The following is an 18,791-nucleotide window of genomic DNA, read 5'->3' as shown; positions in this document are numbered from 1 at the left end:
TGTAGTTTTAAATTTAATTTATCGTTTTTTAAATTTAAGTTGTAGTTTTTAAATATAAGTTGTAGTTTTTAAATTTAAGTTGTTGTTTTAAAATTTAAGTTGTTGTAGTTTTTAAATTTAAATAATAAATTATGTTTAGTCTTCGATTGGAGACGGTTTTTTTTGACAAGACTAAAACAAGCCCTTTAGCCCTCGGTTGAAGATGGAGGCAAATATGTCCATGTACTGTTCATTAAAATATTAATATCTTGGAGGGCCAGAGGGCTAAAACGAGCCATCTGGCCAGCCCATCAGTTGGAGATGACCTAACACGAGGTGGACTTAGTTTTCACATTCCGTGTTTTGTTCAATAATACTAGCATATAGGCACACACAAAGTGTGTGAGAAAATTTTTTATTTTTGTTTTTTGAAATAGAATGAAAGAGGAAGAGAGTGATAGAGAATGTGAGAATGAGATTTTTTTTTTTTTTTTTAAATTAAAGATATGTTAGAATTACATGTAGGTGAGACTTTGAGAAAAAAATAGAAAATTTGGTTGTGTGAAATTATATTTCTACCCCATATTTCTTATTCATGTTCTTTTTTAATTAGAGGGTTAAATTGGTAATTTCATAGGATTTTGGTTGACAATGAGTGTTTTATTAATTAGTAGAGATATTGTTATTTATAAATAAAAAATTAGATAAAATTGTAGCAATACTTCTTCAATTTTAATCTAATTGGAGCAATGATTCTTCAATTAAAAATTCATGACTATTGGTCTCTTAACTCATCAAAATATGCAGGTATTGTCTTTTTCGTCAACTTTGTCAAAATTTCTTCAAAATGACTGATGTTGAAGTACAATTGCTACAATTGTGACAACAATAAAACAGGATCATTGCTACAATTGGATTAAAGTTGAGGGACTGTTGCTACAATTGGGTTAAATTTGAAAGATTGTTTCTCCAATTGGGTTAAAGTTGGGGAGCCATTACTACAGTTTTTTTAATTCCTTTTTCATATTTACCCCTTGATTCAACCTATTTGCGTGGCACGTGACTTATTTTGACAGAAGATTTAACGGAATTGAGGGAAAAGATTATAGTTGCGTGTTTTGATGAGTTAAGGGACAAATAGTCAAGGATTTTTTTTTTTGAACAAACGATATTATCTAAACTAAGGGTCTCTCGCTTACAATTGCTCTAATTGGATTAAAGTTGAGGGATCATTACTACAATTTTTTTTTATTGCATAACAATGTATTGTCACGTAATGATAAACTCGTTTATGTAAGTTAGTATCCGGTCAGCCTAGTCAGTGTTTTCTCTTTTGTCTATAGAGTATACATTATATGACTCTAATGAAGACGCGACTTTGAGTGCTTAAAAATGTGTTTCATTAATGTCTATATAGCATTGTTGTAATCATATTAAATTTCTTTTTTTTAGCTCTTTTAGTACACATGATTTAATTTAATTGAAATGGAGAACTCTCGAATTTAAAGGTATATTGAAGGTGGAAATGAAATGAGTGGGTTTTTTTATTTGGAAGGGATTAGAATAGGATTAGCCATGAATGGTAGCATTAAAATCAATGAATTTCTTTTATAAGTAATCTATCTTTTATTCTTAGGAAAACTAATGAAAATGATTTGAAAACTTTGAGTTTTAACGAAAATGACAAAATAAAAGGTAAAGTAAATAGTACCAGGATTAATTTTTCAGAGTAAAAATGTGATTTTTCATTAAAATAAACAGTACCGGGAGTTTTTCGTTAAAATTCACCTTATTCTTTAGGTGATCATACTTATATAATTTCTCCCTTCAACATACTTAACTTAGTAAGTTATCCTATTTAATCCAATCATATGTGTCATACGAGACATTTGTGTTAGTTGAGACTTGAGTGAATGCAAAGTTGGGAATGGTTATAAACATGTGCGTTGTTTACACCTCCAAGCTCATCTCCTTCTCCAAAATAGAGATTAATTCAGCTGCTCTTCTCTGGCATTGTCATCTTCCTCTTCTTAGTCGGCCATGTCTACCTCACCGCGCTCTGGCACTTGGCTTGCTTGGTGTCTGTCCTCGAGCGCATCTAGGGGTTCACCACCACGAAGAACAATTATGTGCTACTCAAGGGGAGGGTTGGGATAGCCTTCGTGCTCTTTTTGGGATTATAATTAGTTGTGGTGCACATCGAGGAGTATTACGGGTGTTTTTTAGGATTATGCTTGGTGGTTGTTTTTCGGTGATTGTGAATTTAGTTGGATTGCAATTGCAGTGTGTGTTTTACTACGTCTCCAAAAATAGAGATTAATTCCTTAAATTGACTCATGATCCTCATTTTAATTTTGCTTTTTGGTTCTTTTGGAAAAATCTAATTTTAAAGGTATATTAGTATTTTGGTTATAATTATCACAAACTTAACAGTTTGACTACAATTTTATATGATATCCAAAATTTGATTATTATTCCTAATCCTCCGTTGTTTACTTGATGTAAGCATGATGAATTGTGTTGGCTGCGAGGTACTTGAGTGTGTTAGTGCTTGAGATTGCACTTGATGTTTTGCAACCAGCAGAATTCTCTCCGAATCCTTTTGGTGAGGATCTTAAAAATTCGTAAATCGTGTTCGTTCATCGTATATCGTGTGGTTATTTTTTGTCAAATACTGTTTATGTTTAATTTTAAATAAAAATATTTAAAATGATTTCTGACCGCACAATGTACGATTAACGAACACGATTCACGGATTCGTAAGATCCTTACAAAGAGGATCCGAATTTGTTTTGCACAAACAATTGGAGCTGATGTGGCAGACATCATTGGTAAGCGTCCTAGTGAGCTTTTGATAGTTTAGTTGATGAGGTTGAGCACGTAATCTATCCTATTTCATAGGGGTGGTTTGGGACTAACCCAAGCTGAAATTTCGGTATTTCTAATTTTCAAGATATTCAAATATATTTTTGGTATTTTGCGATGGTTCGTTATTTTCAAATTTCATAAAAATTAAAATACCAATCATTCATACCGAGTCAAATTAACATGTAACCAAAATAAAATAAATAACAAACCTAAAAGCAAACAGTAAGTTAAAAACCTAATATGTTTGGAAACTAAAATTACAATTTTTTGATTTCATGTTGAAGAAATAGAAATATTTGATTGATAAGCAACAATGTAGGGTAAGTGTGTGTGGGATGTTCATACCAGATGTGGTGATAAAGTGCTATTGTAGACCAAATGATAGAGTTAAAATTTTGGAAATTCAAGAGTTGGATGGCAGTGTTAAACAAATGAAGCAAAGGGCTATCAGTATGTCATCCCCAAAATTTTGGGATTTTGGTTTGGAATCAGGATTTTTAGAAATTTTTTAAAGCCCTACTCTTTCATTCACCAACCTCTGCATTTCGATTACGAACAAAAATAAAATGAACAACTTAGAGCATTTTCAAAGAGGAGTCAAAATGTCTATATCAATAATAACAGTAAAAAGATAGGTTTAATGTTCTCCAACCTAAATGTCAATTCCTATGATGTATGACGTGGATTAACATCAAAGGTGGTTGCTGACAAATTTGATAACAACTTCAAATCTATTCATACTGATTAATAAATGTTTTCTACAATTATTATTTTTTGTCCTAGAGTTCCTTATTACAATTATAAAAAATAATAATCCACAAATAATAATTTAAATTTGACATATTAGGTAGAAAAAAAAAATTAAAAAAAAAATCAAAGTGTCATATAAGATTATCTTAAAATGAGATGTCAAATTTTAAACGTAAAATTTAAATTTGAAGGCGTATTGGCACATTGATATATTTTTAAATTTTTTCTCCAACTAATATGTAACATCCCATATAGACCAACGGAAGGGACGATGTGCCTTATATGTACATGTCCATCTCCATATGGTACAAGGCCTTTTGGGAACTCATTGGCTTCAGATTTCATCGGAATTCCGAAGTTAAGCAAGTTTAAGCAAGAGCATTCCTAGGATGGATGACCTACCGAGAAGTTCTCGTCTGAGTTCCAAAAAACAAAACTGTGAGGGTGTGGCTGGGGCCTAAAACAAACAATATCATGCTACAGCAGAGTTGGGATTGAGATGTGACATAATGGTATCAGAACCACTCTACCGTGTGGTGTGAGTGTGCCGACGAGGACGTCGGGCCCCTAAAGGGGATGAATTATAACATTCCACATCGACCAACGAAGAGGGCTGATATGCTTTATATGTACATGCCCACCTCCCTATAGCACGAGACCTTTTAGAAACTCTCTGGTTTTGGATTCCATCGAAATTCCGATTTTGTCAGGTGACCCACTTGAAAGTTCTCGTTTGAGTTCTAAGAAACAAAACCGTGAGGGTGTGCCCGAAACTCAAAGAGGACAAATATCATGCTACGACAGAATCGGGATTAGGTTGTGACAAATATGTCAAATTTAAACTATTATTTATTACTTTATTTTTTTAATAAGAAAATAAATATATTAAAAGGAGAATTTTCTGGAACAACCAAAACCAATATAATTAAAGTTAAAAGCTTGTAAGGACAAAAGGGGGGGAGACGGTGATTCTAAAAGTGGGGATTCGCAATTGAAACCCCTGCATCAGCCAACTTATCAATCACAAAATTGGCTTCCTTAAAAACATGCCTCTAACAAATAGAGTGAAAACTAGCAGCCAGCCATTTAATGTCTTAGATAGTAGAATGAAGATAAGTATAAAAATTATGAAATAAATTTGAAGCTGTTGTCAAATTTAACAGCAAATTTTTTTGCTATTTTTTCATGTTATGCCACATATAAATTAACATTTCAATTGTAAAACACTATTAAAATCATTTTTATTTGAGGTTCGCACATATATAGGAAATTTGAGTTCAATCAAATTAAAAGTAAAATATCAATCTAATTTACATATTAATATAACATCAATTGTCAACCAAACTCTATAAATTTTCATCATAACCCTCAAATTAAAACTGAACATAAATAAATAAAATTGAAGAGTAATGTATTTTAATACAACTAAAATTTTGCTCTTTTATAAACTTCACCGTTTTTTAACATATCTTTAATTAAAAAATAAAAAAGAAACCTCATTTGCTTTCTCCACACTTTTATGTTATTTCACTTTCCCCCTCCTTTTATTTTAAAAACAAAAATAAAAAATATTTACATCACTACAAGCAAAAAATGTGTGTAAATATTTTTTATTTTTGTTTTTAAAATAAACAGAACAAAGAGAATGTGAGTGAGAGAGGGTTTTTATTTTTATTTTTTAATATTATATATGTTAGAATTACGTATAAATAAGGCTTGAGAAAAAAAACAGTAAAATTTGATGTATGAAATTGTTTTTTTTTTTTTTGACAAATTATTGACCATGTTTTTAGAAGGAATATAATGGTAATTTATAGAATTTTGATTGACATTAGCATGTAATCAACAAAAATATAAGAGACGATCAAATTAATTTTATATCCGAAACGACTTCAGTGATTAATTAAAACCAAGGAATTATCAAGAAAAGAAAAGAAGAGAGCGGGTGTAATAAATGTTGCGACTTGTTCGAGGCCAAAATCAAAACCAAAAATTTGACAGGCACGGAGAATCACTTTTTATTATCGCCAACCTTCAATGCAATTTGCGCCATTGTTTTAATTGGACGCCCTTGCTCTGCAAATTGGCTTCTACTTCCACAGAAAGCACTTCTCGAATACAAATTTAAACAAAACTATTCGAAATAAACAAACACAAAACGATCTGAGACGAAAGAAAAACTCTAGGAGATTTTAACTGAGAGAATAGCAGCAAAATCTGTAGGAAAAAAAAAAAAAACGGCAGAAGGTGAAGGAGAGGCGTCGAAATTTGTTCGATGAAGAGAGGTTTGCTGTAGTCATATTTATAGGAGCGGAGGGTGAAACCCTAGACTGCTCAACTCTCTGTGAGAATGAAGGAAATGACGAGTCTGCCTATCAAAAGTTGGGGTTTGGGCTGGTGGGCTTTCACATTAGTTTGTGCATGTCATCGGCGTGGATGCTCTCTCAATTGAACTAAATCACATTCACGTGTGTCGTATGTTAATACAAATCTTGTGGTTATAAAACTCTAATATTTTTTATTTTTTTTAAAGAAATCAGCTAGTGACTTCGTTACATAGTCCGGTAGTTTACTTTTCGGATTTCGAGAAGATTCATATAAATATTTTAGCTTATTCTGATTACCAACGTGTAATTCATCAATGTCTCGTGTGCAATACGAGCTTGGAATTCATCGCCAATTATCAGGTCATCCCATGACAGTTTTCTTATAATTAGTTTAGACGGAAAAGAAAAACTCATATAATTAGTAGTATTATTAGGCTACATTTGTTGTACCTATTTAGAGGGGACTAACTTATGTAGGATTTAGTGTCTCATAACTTTAGAATTAGTGTCGCATATTTAGTGGAGTAAGGATTAACATTAAATTAGACAAGGTGGGACTTACCTAGACTAGGAACTTCACTAACAGGGTGTTAGCAATCCCGTGCTTTTGGGTGGGATTGCTAAGAATCCCGCAAATCTTGCCTTCTCCTTCATCTCTACTCTTTAGCCACCAAATGACACAATGTCGATCTCCACCATTCCGTAACAAACGGGACATTGTGGTTAAACATGCTATCATTCTTGGTCTAAATTCAACTTTTCCTCTTAGTTTTGGCCAAATCTATCCATGTATGTCTCATGTGTAAAGGTGAAAGTGTATTGATACCTTTTTTTTTTTGGTTGGAGCCTATTTGATATTTAAGTCATGTTTGAAACATTTTCTTTTCATCCTTTAACACGAAGTGTATATAAATAAAATTTAGATGGGAACTAGGAAGATCACGGCTGGTTTTGAAGTACAACTCTACAAAGTGTTTTCTGTCAATAGGCCTACATGTAATCGGGCTGTTAGAATACAAATAATTGTTGGTGTGTATTCTGATAAATCACGATTCTTCATGATCAACAGTAAATCAATAAACTTTATCTTGCGCATGCGTGCAAACACACCGTAGATATCACTTATCTCTTATCCCCCAGATAAATAGTTTCTCTGTTTCATGTAAGAGGTGGCATATCTTTTGACCCTTGAATTTAGTTTAACGATTCAGATTGAATAAAAAAGGTACTAGAAGGCATCGAAATAGGAAGGAAGATAATTCAGCTTTATTTAGTAAGCTAATGTCAAATACTTTAGCACCGATGTATTTTTGCTCATTACTTTCAAATGATGGTATTTTGTATGAGAATGTGAATATCTCAAGCCAAATACGTGGGCAATATGTATTTTTGCTCACTACTTTCAAGTGGTGGTATTGCCTATGAGAATGTGAATATCTCAAGCTAAATACGTGGACAATACAAATTAGGTGACGTGAAGCACGTGTGACCGTTGAACTTCAGATGCAAGACAATCTAGCTCTGTTACCATGAAGAAGTTGGAGTTTCACCATAAACTAATTTGTAATACCTCTTATAGCCCCTTGCAAGGTTTTTTGTCTCAATGATGTGTGACTCTCTTTTGTTTTTACATCTTCACATTGCTCACCACCCTACTTGATACCATTAGATGAATTTAAAAATTTGAGATTTATTTCTATCCAGTACACTAATATTAAAATTTAAACTAATTCAATGATGATAGATAAGGTGGTGAGCATCACCATCATTTGGGATGTTAAAAAAAAAGTATTCCTTAGGAATAGAGACAATTCCTTCTAAAAAAGAAAATATCTTTGCTCATCTCATTCAAGTGATGATAACAAATCTCAAAATTTAAACTGTTATCAAGAAAAAAGACAACCAAAATAACGCAATTGGGACTCAGTTGACACGTGCCGCTTTACGTCCATGAATGCCTTATATAAACGAGTCACTACTTCTCCCGCCCATAATTCCTGACTGTCCGAGTCAGACTGAGCTAGCTCGCTCGCTCGCTCGACCTTTTTGCCCTCTGTCAACCTGTGCGCGGTTCGATTCCGAAATGGAGGAGGAGATGGACGAAACCGATGCTCAACCTCAGGTCCATCTCGACTACTCTACCTCGCATATTTTCTTTTCTCACTTTCCGTTTGGTTGCCGAGAAAATGGAGGAAAACAAGAAGATTTAATTGAGTTTTTGTTTGTTGTTCGGGTTCCGTTGATTTTATAACGAAGTAAACGGAAATCATACAGAATTCGCTACTCACTGGAAGAAAAAATGACGCAAGTTGCTTTGTTAGGTTAAATTTGAGTTAAGTTGGACTCAAAAGTTTGATTTCCTCCGTTTGGCCGCCCAGAAAATCAAGAAATGTAGACTGAACTGTTCACCTATTTTGTTTCATTTTTTGTTGAATTATGGATAAATGCGCTAAATTCTATCTAGTACTAGCTAAGCAAGCTTGACCGGCAGTAATTGATCTGTTTCTTTCTTGTTTTTTGTTTTGTTGTTTTGGGGTTCAAATGCAGGTGTATATGGCGTGCATTCGACATGGCCATCGGTGAGTCCTTAGTTATTACCTTACCTAATGTTTGGTATCAGTCTGTATATGGTTAATGTGGTTACTCATTGTATATTCCATATATTATATTAATATTTACATTCCATTCTTAATCAAGTAGTAGAATGCATTTGAAATTGATGACTTTGCAACTCCTTCATTCCAGTGTTGGAGTTTCTTATTACGATTCTAGCATTCGCCAACTTCACGTGCTGGAAGTTTGGGAAGATGGCAGCTCAGACTTCCCCCTAATTGATTTGGGTATGATTTTGATGTCTCATTAGGCAGACAATTTCCTTTACCCTGCTGGTTTAGTACTGGACTTTCTGATTCGGATGATTTGATGGGTTTCCTTCTCACTCAACTTCTACTTGTGTCTGATACCTTCACTTTTATTTCAGTTTCAGTTTAGTGAGCGTAATAAAATGTATCTTATGTGTTTTTATATGCAGTAAAATATCAAGCCAAGCCGCTTATCATTTACACAAGCACTAAAAGTGAAGAATCATTCTTGTCCGCTTTACAGCGAAGTGGTATGTTGCTGTTAATTGGTAGGTTCTGAATTTCAGCATGAGGACAGCTGTTTACTTTCTAAAGTATTGCAGATGGAATGACTGAGGCTTTTACAGTAAAGCTTGTGAAAAGTTCAATATTTAGCTATGAGCAAGCATGGCACAGGTAAAAGAATCAGATATGCATGCTCTGAAGATTTTGTTAAACATAACTGAAGTTTTAAATTTGGCCGAGTGTAGTAGGCTGAAAACAATTAGTTTCGTGAGCATATTTAACATTTTTTTTCTCCAAAAGCTCACATGGTTGTAATTTTCAGAGTGTCTTCTTAAGTACGTTTGTGCAATTTCCTTCACATGGTTTTTCGGTAGCGAAATTCAAAATCTAAAACTTCATCTATGTTCAACCTTTGGATGGCAAACCTTCTTTGCATCTTTTTAATGTAAGTTTATGTCTTCCCATGAAATCATTGATCAGCATTTCCATTCTATCATATCCATGTTTATCCAACATTATATCATATGCTGATAAACTACAATTTTATGTGTTATTGGTGGTGTCATAAAAAAGTTTATGTGACAGATAAGTCACCCCTCCCACTTCGCTCTCTCTCTCTCTCTCTCTCATTCTTATTGTTACTATTACAACTACTATTATTATGATTAATACAGGCACTGTGTTTCATTCTTATTCCCATTCTCACTTTTCATCTTTATCATCATCATGTTGTTAATTTTGTTGCTCAATTTACAGATTGATATACCTTCGAGTAACAGGGATGGATGACGGATTAAACATCAAGGAGAGAATTTGCTATGTACGTTAGATAGCTGTATATTTATATTTCATAGCTTATAAATCCTTTTGTATTGTGGTCCAATTGGTGTTTTTAACCCCAGGATATTACACTTAGCTTATTCATGCCTCCTAGGTAATGGATGTGCTCTGTGTGCGCGCATGATCTATAATATGTGTATTTTGTGTTCTATACATATCTATCTTCCTTTTGTCTTAAACAACGATGGATGTCTTTATCCTGTATTGACAATGAATATCTTTCTTTGTTTGTCAACTGTAGTTGAGTTCTATGATGGACATGGGAAGTGATGTTCAAGTTCGTAGTAGTGGTGGCCTTCTTGCCATATTAGAGAATGAAAGGGTTGTAGATACGCTTGGACAAATGGAAAGTGGGAACCCATCCATTGCAATTGATTCTGTTATAGAAGTGTCACTGTATCTTTTTGTGTTGTTTACAATGTTTAGATTCCTTTATTTCATTTTACTCTTGTTGGTGGGGGTTGGTTAATTCATTCAGGGATGATACTTGCAACAAAATGTACTCCTTCACTACCAAAATAGAAATAATTTCCTTAAACTGGATGCAGCGGCTCATGAGGCACTGCAGATATTCCTAACAGATAAGCATCCAAGCCATATGGGGATTGGTAGAGCAAAAGAAGGGTAATTTCTGAATAGTTTTCTGGATAGTTTCCTTTGAAAACTATTCTGATGTGTTTTAATTGCAGGTTCTCTGTATTTGGTATGATGAATAAGGTCAGTAGATCTTTCACATTTTTCTCTCTTGGTTGACTGGGTTTCCCACCTTTATATCAAGCTAATTTACTCATATTTAAATTCAGTGTGTGACGCCAATGGGGAGACGTCTCTTGAGGTAGACTTTGTGAAAGAGAACTGTGTGATGCCACTGCCTTGGATGTTATCTCTAACCCAAAGTCCTTTTAACAAATGTTAATTTTTCTCATACCAGAAGCTGGTTCTTGAGGCCAATACTTGACCTTGAAGTTTTGAACAACCGTCTCAATGCCGTATCCTTTCATTGTTAAACTACACTACTGCTTAAATATGACTTGTATCTGGTAGCCAAGAAGATTAATAATAGTTTGAATCATGTTAGTTAATTGATTTCAAATTGAGATCAGTGCATTAAGAGCAAATATTGCCTCTCACAGCATTTGAATGAAATGTTTTATAATACAGAATTGACTTCGAATCATTAGCATAAAGCTATTTTCTTTGACAATAAAGATATCATTCTTTCTTTCTTCTGAAGAATTGATAAATTCTTTACATGGAACTCTGAAATCTGTAAAGGACATTCCTCACATACTCAAGGTACCATTCACTATACTAATTCTTCTCCTTCTGCTGCTTTGTGTCTGGATTTCTTTCCAAAAGTAAATGTTATGGTTGGTAGATTTGTAGCTACAACTGGAGTCTGGTTAAAACTAGAGCTCTTTCTGCGCAACTAAATATCAGTTATCCCTGTTTGCTCAATTGGTTTATTACTTATGTTAAAACTTTCCATACTCATTGTTTCTGTTTTGAAAACAAGGAATGTTTGATTATAGTGTGCCATCTAGTTTTTAAACACAGTTGTGGCTTTTATGCCAAATATTGACCAGCGTAGCGATAACTATATTTTCCTATTTGTTATCTTTCTACTATAGGAATGGCTGTGTAGATCTGGCAATGTCTGTTTTGCGAATGTTGTGTGTAATTTTTAAGTTGAAGCTTACATATTTTTTTTTGAAGAAATTCAACTCTCCGAGCTCGATATGTACCAGCAGTGATTGGACAGCTTTTTTAAAGGTATGTTTTTAGCTATGCTATGCACCTTTAACCCTTTTTCCTGATTGTTAAATGTCTTCTATCCATCAGGCAAATGAGTTCAAGATACACTAGGTTACTGGATGGTGTTACGATTCATTTTTACCTCTAGATGTGCTTGTGTTTAGAACTTAGTAAAACCTTAACGATCAAACATTAATGTCATGTTCACTATGATATACCATACTTCCTCTAATTCTCTTCGCTGATTAGTTTCCTGTGTGGCACTTGTCGAACTCCTAGTAAGACAAACACCAAGCTCCTTATGAAGAATAGAATGAGTTGTGCATTTTTGTTCATGAATGTCGCCATGATTTCATGTCCACTTCAAATGAGTTGTGCATTTTTGTTCATGAAACGTGCCATGATTTCACGTCAACCTCAACTATCTTATAAACTTTGATTCTTAGATCATGTATGGCATCATACCTCTTTCCTAGCTTTAAGTTAGGTGACATAGAAAATATCTTTTTTTTTTAGCTTTTACTGGGATGAAGTTTTCAAATCAGCAACCAAAGTTCAACTCTTAATGGTAAACATGCTAACATTGTGTAAGAAAATAAATTTATGCATGACTTTTAGAATTAGATTCTCAGTCTTTGAGAGTCTTTCTTTGCTATTATGTAAGAAAATAAATTTATGCATGACTTTTAGAATTAGATTCTCATATTCTTTGAGAGACTTTCTTTGCTTGTGTCGAAACATTTCAGAGATATTGCTTCTAGTTGAATTTATCTCAATTTGGGGTGGGGGTAAACAAATTGTAGTATGTGTTTTCATTTGAGGGAGCTTGTCCTACTTAGTTGTATTTTTCTTCCATATTTGTTAGTAAGGTTTTTGTCTCTTACAAAGAAGGGCTAATTGAACCTGAGCAGAATTTATAAAGAGTGGTATAACAGTGTTGCGCAATGTTCAGAGAAAGCTTTCCTCTTTTGACTAAAAGAATTCTTTATGATTTTCTTGTAGAGTGTTTGTTCACTCTTGCATGTAAACAAGATATTTGAAGTAGGTGTTTCAGAGAGTCTTCAAGAGCATGCAAAGTACTTCAGTTTGGACATTGTTGAGAAGGTATGATGATATTTATTTTGTTGCATATTCTGTTTGTTCTACCTTCTCTTTCTGTTATTCTTATATACTATTTTGTTTCTTGGTCTGTTGTCTGAATTTATGCAGGCTGCTTCATGCATTACAACTGAGCTGGCTTATGTATATGAATTGGTAAGTTTATGAAGCATTCTTCATTTTTTACAGCTGTTCTTGCAACATCAAAATGAAATTTGATAAGTGTAAATCCCATAAGAAGAAGGGACTAATCTTTAGTTGAACAAAACCATGTCTAAAACCCTACAGTCCGCACCTCATGTGGTAAAACAACTCTAGAGAGAATTTCATTTGATTTTTCCTTAAGTTTCCCTAATAAGATTGAGAATGGTTTCTGAGATTTTTTATTCAGTTCCCCGTAAATCGTTTGCATCCCAGGTTGGTGAGAAGGTGTGTCATACCTGGTTTAGCCTTCGGTGGTTGTGGAACTTATTTCCATTTCCTCTTTGGTGAGAAGGTGTGTCATACCTGGTTTAGCCTTCGGTGGTTGTGGAACTTATTTCCATTTCCTCTTACGCCCAGGATTCTCTGAATGACATATGTATAATTGGAAAGTGAAGAATCTTTTGTCTTCATTTAGTTATGCTTCAAGCCAACATAACAAATGTTTGCTACTCTTATTGGTTTTAATCTTCAAAATTGTTTCCCTTTAATGCGTTATTATCGTAATATCAACAATGTCTTTTGTAGGTAATTGGTGTTCTAGATGTAAGTAGAAGTAAAGAGAAGGGATATGAGACGATTGTGAAAGATGACTTCTGTGACGAGGTTAGGCATAAGTCCCAAATTCCCATTCTTAATTGTTCAATCAGATTGCATATTCACCTTATGCGTCATCTACCCATTGTTGTTTTTAGTTTTATATTTACATTTTGTTTATGAGGTTAGTTTCATGTAGCGTTTCTGTTAGTTCAATATTGAAAGGGTATAATTTATGTGTTCAACTTTTATGTGTCTTGATATATCTGTAGTCTGTACTGCTGGGTTTGGCTGAATTTGAATTATTTGTAATGCTAACAAGTAATTCCCTTATCTTCTTTTATAGTTAGATGAGCTGAGGCAAATATATGAGGAATTGCCTGAATTTTTAGAACAGGTAACTGTTATACAGTTCTTTTATAGATCTAATTAGAAAGTGGATTGAAGTCTGACTTACTTACTAGTTACTAAATAAGATTCTTTTGATCTTACAATTGCCTTGCAGGTGTCTCAAATGGAACTTGAAAGACTTCCTCAGCTGTACAAAGACAAGCTTGCTCCTTGTATTGTTTATATACATCAGATAGGTTGGTTTTAATTTTGTACCATCTTAAAAAGAATTTTGTTGGGTGAGATGCATTTTATTTAGATTCTCCTCAGAAAGATTGCCCCTTATTTGTCAGACAACCTGTACATGATGAAATTTCAAAAATGACTTTTATGTTTTATTGTGGTATTTCCCTGCACACTTTCTAAATGCCTTTTATTTACTGTTGATTTTTAGGATACTTGATGTGCATTTTCGAAGAAAAATTTGATGAAGCTACCCTGGAGAAGGTTCAAGATTTCGAATTTGCTGTGAGTTGAAATATAGTTTAGTCTCTATAACTAATATGCATTTTTATGAGGTAATATAGCTATCAAAATTAGTTCTCTGATGCAGAAGGAGAAACAAAAAGGTTCTTTTATTATACACCAAAGACACGAGAGCTGGATAATTTGCTGGGAGATATCTATCATAAAATACTAGGTAATGCATGATAGTCTGAACATCAATATTGTGTTATAGCAGCCTAGTAAGCCCATAACTTAAATTTAATACTATTTAATTAATGAGACAGTCAGAATTTTCATGCTGGTTTTAATTTTTATTATCTTTTCTCTACAAATGTTTCATTCATCAAATTTATTGATAAAGATATGGAGAGGGCAATCACTCGAGATTTGGTGTCGCATATACTTCTATTTTCAGAACACCTGCTTAAGGCTGTAAATTTTGCAGCTGAACTTGATTGGTGAGAATCATTTCAGTATCAGTGCTCCGGCCTAGTCCCTTCCCTTCCCGCATCTCATTCTTTTTTTTCGTCTTAGTATATTTGTCTTACTAAGAAATACTTATATCTTCATGCGGACATTTAGCTTTTTGTCATTGGCACTGGTTGCTCGTCAAAACAATTATGTGAGGCCGACGCTGACTATGGATTGCTTGATTGATATACAAAACGGAAGGTGAGACACGCATGATATATTTGCATTATTTGATGGACAATACTTCTAGTGGTTATTTATTTACGTAGGTATAGTAACAAGAGTTTTTCAATTTCCAGACATGTTTTGCAGGAAATGACTGTAGACACATTTGTTCCAAATGACACAAAGATCGAAAATGATGGTAATGGAATTATACATTTAATTGCCATATTTAATTATGGTTTGGCTCAGTTCAGGAATATAACAATTCCCATCTTTGGTTTCCAATGCTTCTTTCTTTCCAGGAAGAATTAATATCATCACTGGTCCTAACTATTCAGGGAAAAGCATCTACATAAAGCAGGTCAGTAAGGCTGTCTCTGTCTCCCTCCCTCTGTCCCCCCAACCCACCACCAACATCACCACCCCCCTTCTCTTGCCCACCCCGTGGGCGCACGTGTCCTTTTTAATATGTGTTTGGTTTGTGGGGCTGTGTTTCTATCATTCATCATTCATTTAAGTTCTACAAGTCCACAATATTTTATCTGGATATGAAATATTGGAACTTCTTTCCAAGCATCTAATCTCTTGGTTCAGGTGGTTGTGACTTGTGACAAATCAATGATTCAGATAGGCAGGGGTAATGAAGCTAATGACAATTTATGTAACAAGGACATTCTCTTTTAGGATCTTTGTGCCATGTCAGAAATATTTGAATGTTTTTGTGCAAATACCATGCTGAATGTTGATGTTGGTATTGAACTTAATTTCGTTCTATGGTAGTCCTCTTGCTGATTTTTGGTGTCTCTTTCACATAGATGGGCATTAGCTATGCCTCTAGCATAGAAATTTTTGCAGATCTACACATATTGACAAAAATTCCTTTTTCAGGTAGCTTTAATTGTTTTCCTGTCCCACATAGGAAGTTTTGTACCAGCGGATTCTGCAACCGTTGGCTTGACTGATAGGTTTGATCCACATACCGACAGCTTTCTTATGTACAGTGTTATGCTTGTATGATATTGGTCAAAAGTACAATAACCATAGTTTCTATTTCTATTTACAGAATATTTTGCGCAATGGGAAGCAAGTTTATGAGTGCCGAAAAGTCAACATTTATGATTGATTTGCATCAAGTAGGGATGATGCTAAGGTATACTCGTTAGGCTTCCCTGTGCTAAATTGTAATCATATTATGTGTGATAAACCTGAACTTGCGTCTTTTTAGTATTATAGGCATAACTCTATGTGCTCCAGTTATAAGATTATCTTATTGGCATGTGCAAGAGTATTTTTGAAAGGCATAGTACTTGTTAAGAATGAAAAATCATTTGCATTTTCTGATACTACTAACTAATTATGGTAGCACAATATCATTGTGTTAAAGAAATGTGACTTTTGTTCAATAACAAATGACTTGGATAATTACATTGAACAGATATGATTACTAATTATTGGTTGCCTCCTTTCTGGTTATATCCATGCACAGTATTAACATAAGTATTCCATTTGATTCGCATGCATTCATTTGAGAAAATTAACAGGCAGGCGACTTCAAGGTCTTTGTGCCTCGTTGATGAATTTGGTAAAGGTACTCTTACAGAAGGTTAGTTTTCCACACTCCCTCGCAAACAAGAAAAAATTCTTGGTCTGAGTTTAGCAGTTGCATTATTGCGTAATGTTCTCATGGTTGTTTCAGATGGTGTTGGTTTGCTCGGTGGAACTATAAACTACTTGGTTTCATATGATGACCCCCCAAAGGTTTCAGGCTCCTCTTCATACCATGAGGATCGTGTTACAAGTACCATCTATTTCTTCCAATTAAAGGTCATTTTGTATTGAGCTTTGCAATTTATTTTGTAGGTTCTGGTGTGCACTCATCTGACTGAGTTATTCAGTGAGAGTTGTTTACCTAAAGTAAGTAAAGCTTGAGTTACTATACAATACTTCCATACTTGAATTGCGTAAGAATGAAGGGTAATATCTTTTTGTTCTTATTTCAGTCCAAGAATATCAAATTTTACACTATGAGTGTGCTGAGGCCTGAGAACTCTACAGATATTGAGGATATTGTATTCCTATATAGGTAAACTTTCATTACCTCTATACGTTGCATTGCTGCAAAGGAAATGTGGCATTCTGTCAGTAACAAATTAGATGGAATTCCGTACGAGGTTTATGCCTATGGTGGTTTGGATCACAGCGTTCATGCTTAAAACATGTTCTTTAATCTTAGCATATTCAGTCTGCATTAATTCTGTATCATCTGACCACTAGGCATGTATCTATATCATGCTAACTTGTTTTCTTGTGTGAGATAATTGTGTCAGTGGATGGCACTCTAGTTGCTTCAATTACAGAACCAGTAGGCGATTATAATTCCTGGGTCAAAACAGTTTTAACTGCGTCTTAGACTCAAATTATCAGATATAGCTTTATGAAGTGTGCAGTCATTATTAGCAACCTCTCTGATTCCAAGCTCATGGATATGTTGATTTTCTATGTTTCACTGCTGGTCAATGCAATTTTTCTATTTAATGTATGTAATTTCACCTTCATTTCTTGCAGGCTAGTTCCTGGGCAGGCACTTCTTAGCTACGGTGAGTATTGTGATAGAGCTTGACCAAATATATACATGTCTATTGTGTGTACTTGTATGTGTATGTGTGTGAGATATATATATATATATATATAGAGAGAGAGAGAGAGAGAGAGAGAGAGAGAGAGAGAATGTGAATGCTAAGGTTTTAATAAGAACTTGCTTGGTTCAACTGTGTAAAAGATAAAACATGATAAGTGCCGTATTGAAATACTGATCAGAAAGTGTTTTAGCACCTGTATATATGTATATTAATGCAACAACTAAGTTGGGAATGCCGATTTGGATAATGTTATTTGTAATCAGTCTCTTTACATCCTGCAGGTCTGCATTGTGCTCTACTTGCTGGTACTTTTCCAAAGCTTAAAACTTGTGTTCGCGATTTTCAGAAACAGGGGAAAAAGTTCCATTGAGTTTTCCTTGTGTCACACACACACATCCATGGGCGAGCGCACACATGCATATGTGCGCATGCATATACATATGCAAATTCATGAAATGAGTCTGGGTTATTTCCTTCTTGTGAATAAAATCTTTATGGACTCTTGGTGGCTGCTCTAATTTTCCAGTAGAACTAATTGTACTGGTTATGCAGGTGTCCCCGAGGAAGTTATTCAAAGAGCATCATTTATATTGGACGCTCTTGGAAACAATAAACACGTTGAGCGATTGTGCAATGAGAACGTATCAGCTATGGATCAGCAATACCAGGTTTCAATCCCAAAACTGAATCTGTGATTCAGAATTGAAAACATGACGTTAGTAACACTTGCCCTGCAAAACCATGAGATGGAATGTCGCAATCCTACAATACGACGGAATAACATTTGTCAATCATATATTTCTGTTTTAATTGTACAAGTTTCTATATCTTTATGATTTTTTTTCCCTTAATTCAATTGCAGAATGTAGTGGACAAGATGCTGGCATTTGATTTTTGCAAAGGCGATGTAGGCTCGTTTTTTCAGGATTTATTTCCAACTGAGCCTTAAAAAATTACTAAAGGTAATTAAACCCCAAAGTTATTACTTTATCTTCTATTTTTCCAGGAAACTTTATGAGCTTTCCAGATAATTTTCCCACAATTGTGAATGCAGAAAGATAAAAAGTTGTATCTGGTTGGCAATTTATGAGGACTGAAGCATTGTCTCTACCGTCAATGGATGACAACGATATCTTCCTGTCTCCATCCAAGAGAAAGGTTGAATCATTGGGCCAGATAATTCTTCTATCGTTTTTTCTCCTAGGTATAAGTAGCTCAAATTTTGATGTCATACGAAG

General features: G+C 34.2%; 1 protein-coding gene and 1 non-coding gene across 2 annotated transcripts; one reads left to right on the top strand and one right to left on the bottom strand.

Moving 5' to 3' along the window:
- Positions 1-5,550: 5,550 nt before the first annotated feature.
- Positions 5,551-5,674, bottom strand: LOC125468482. Its single transcript, XR_007250868.1, has one exon. It is a non-coding gene; the product is annotated as a small nucleolar RNA snoR86 (small nucleolar RNA).
- A 2,259-nt stretch (positions 5,675-7,933) lies between these two features.
- Positions 7,934-18,515, top strand: LOC125468378 (DNA mismatch repair protein MSH5). The gene is made up of 34 exons (XM_048564023.1): positions 7,934-8,046; positions 8,472-8,503; positions 8,670-8,764; positions 8,956-9,036; positions 9,109-9,181; positions 9,767-9,830; positions 10,092-10,246; positions 10,373-10,474; positions 10,540-10,567; positions 10,654-10,685; positions 10,782-10,839; positions 11,060-11,146; positions 11,567-11,623; positions 12,608-12,709; positions 12,815-12,859; positions 13,433-13,510; positions 13,788-13,838; positions 13,947-14,028; positions 14,226-14,299; positions 14,372-14,471; positions 14,640-14,736; positions 14,861-14,950; positions 15,049-15,113; positions 15,217-15,275; positions 15,803-15,879; positions 15,978-16,064; positions 16,456-16,517; positions 16,611-16,672; positions 16,775-16,828; positions 16,915-16,997; positions 17,480-17,511; positions 17,835-17,858; positions 18,106-18,221; positions 18,416-18,515. Exons 1-34 carry the CDS (start codon positions 8,008-8,010, stop codon positions 18,500-18,502), a joined length of 2,430 nt encoding a protein of 809 aa, XP_048419980.1. The 5' UTR covers positions 7,934-8,007; the 3' UTR covers positions 18,503-18,515.
- Positions 18,516-18,791: the final 276 nt, after the last annotated feature.

Source organism: the organism of the source record quoted next, unplaced genomic scaffold (assembly GCF_019419815.1).
Source record: "Pyrus x bretschneideri cultivar Hongxiangsu unplaced genomic scaffold, Pyrus_bretschneideri_v1 Contig38, whole genome shotgun sequence".
Lineage (NCBI taxonomy): Eukaryota > Viridiplantae > Streptophyta > Magnoliopsida > Rosales > Rosaceae > Pyrus > Pyrus x bretschneideri.
This window is presented reverse-complemented; position numbering and strand designations above follow the sequence as displayed.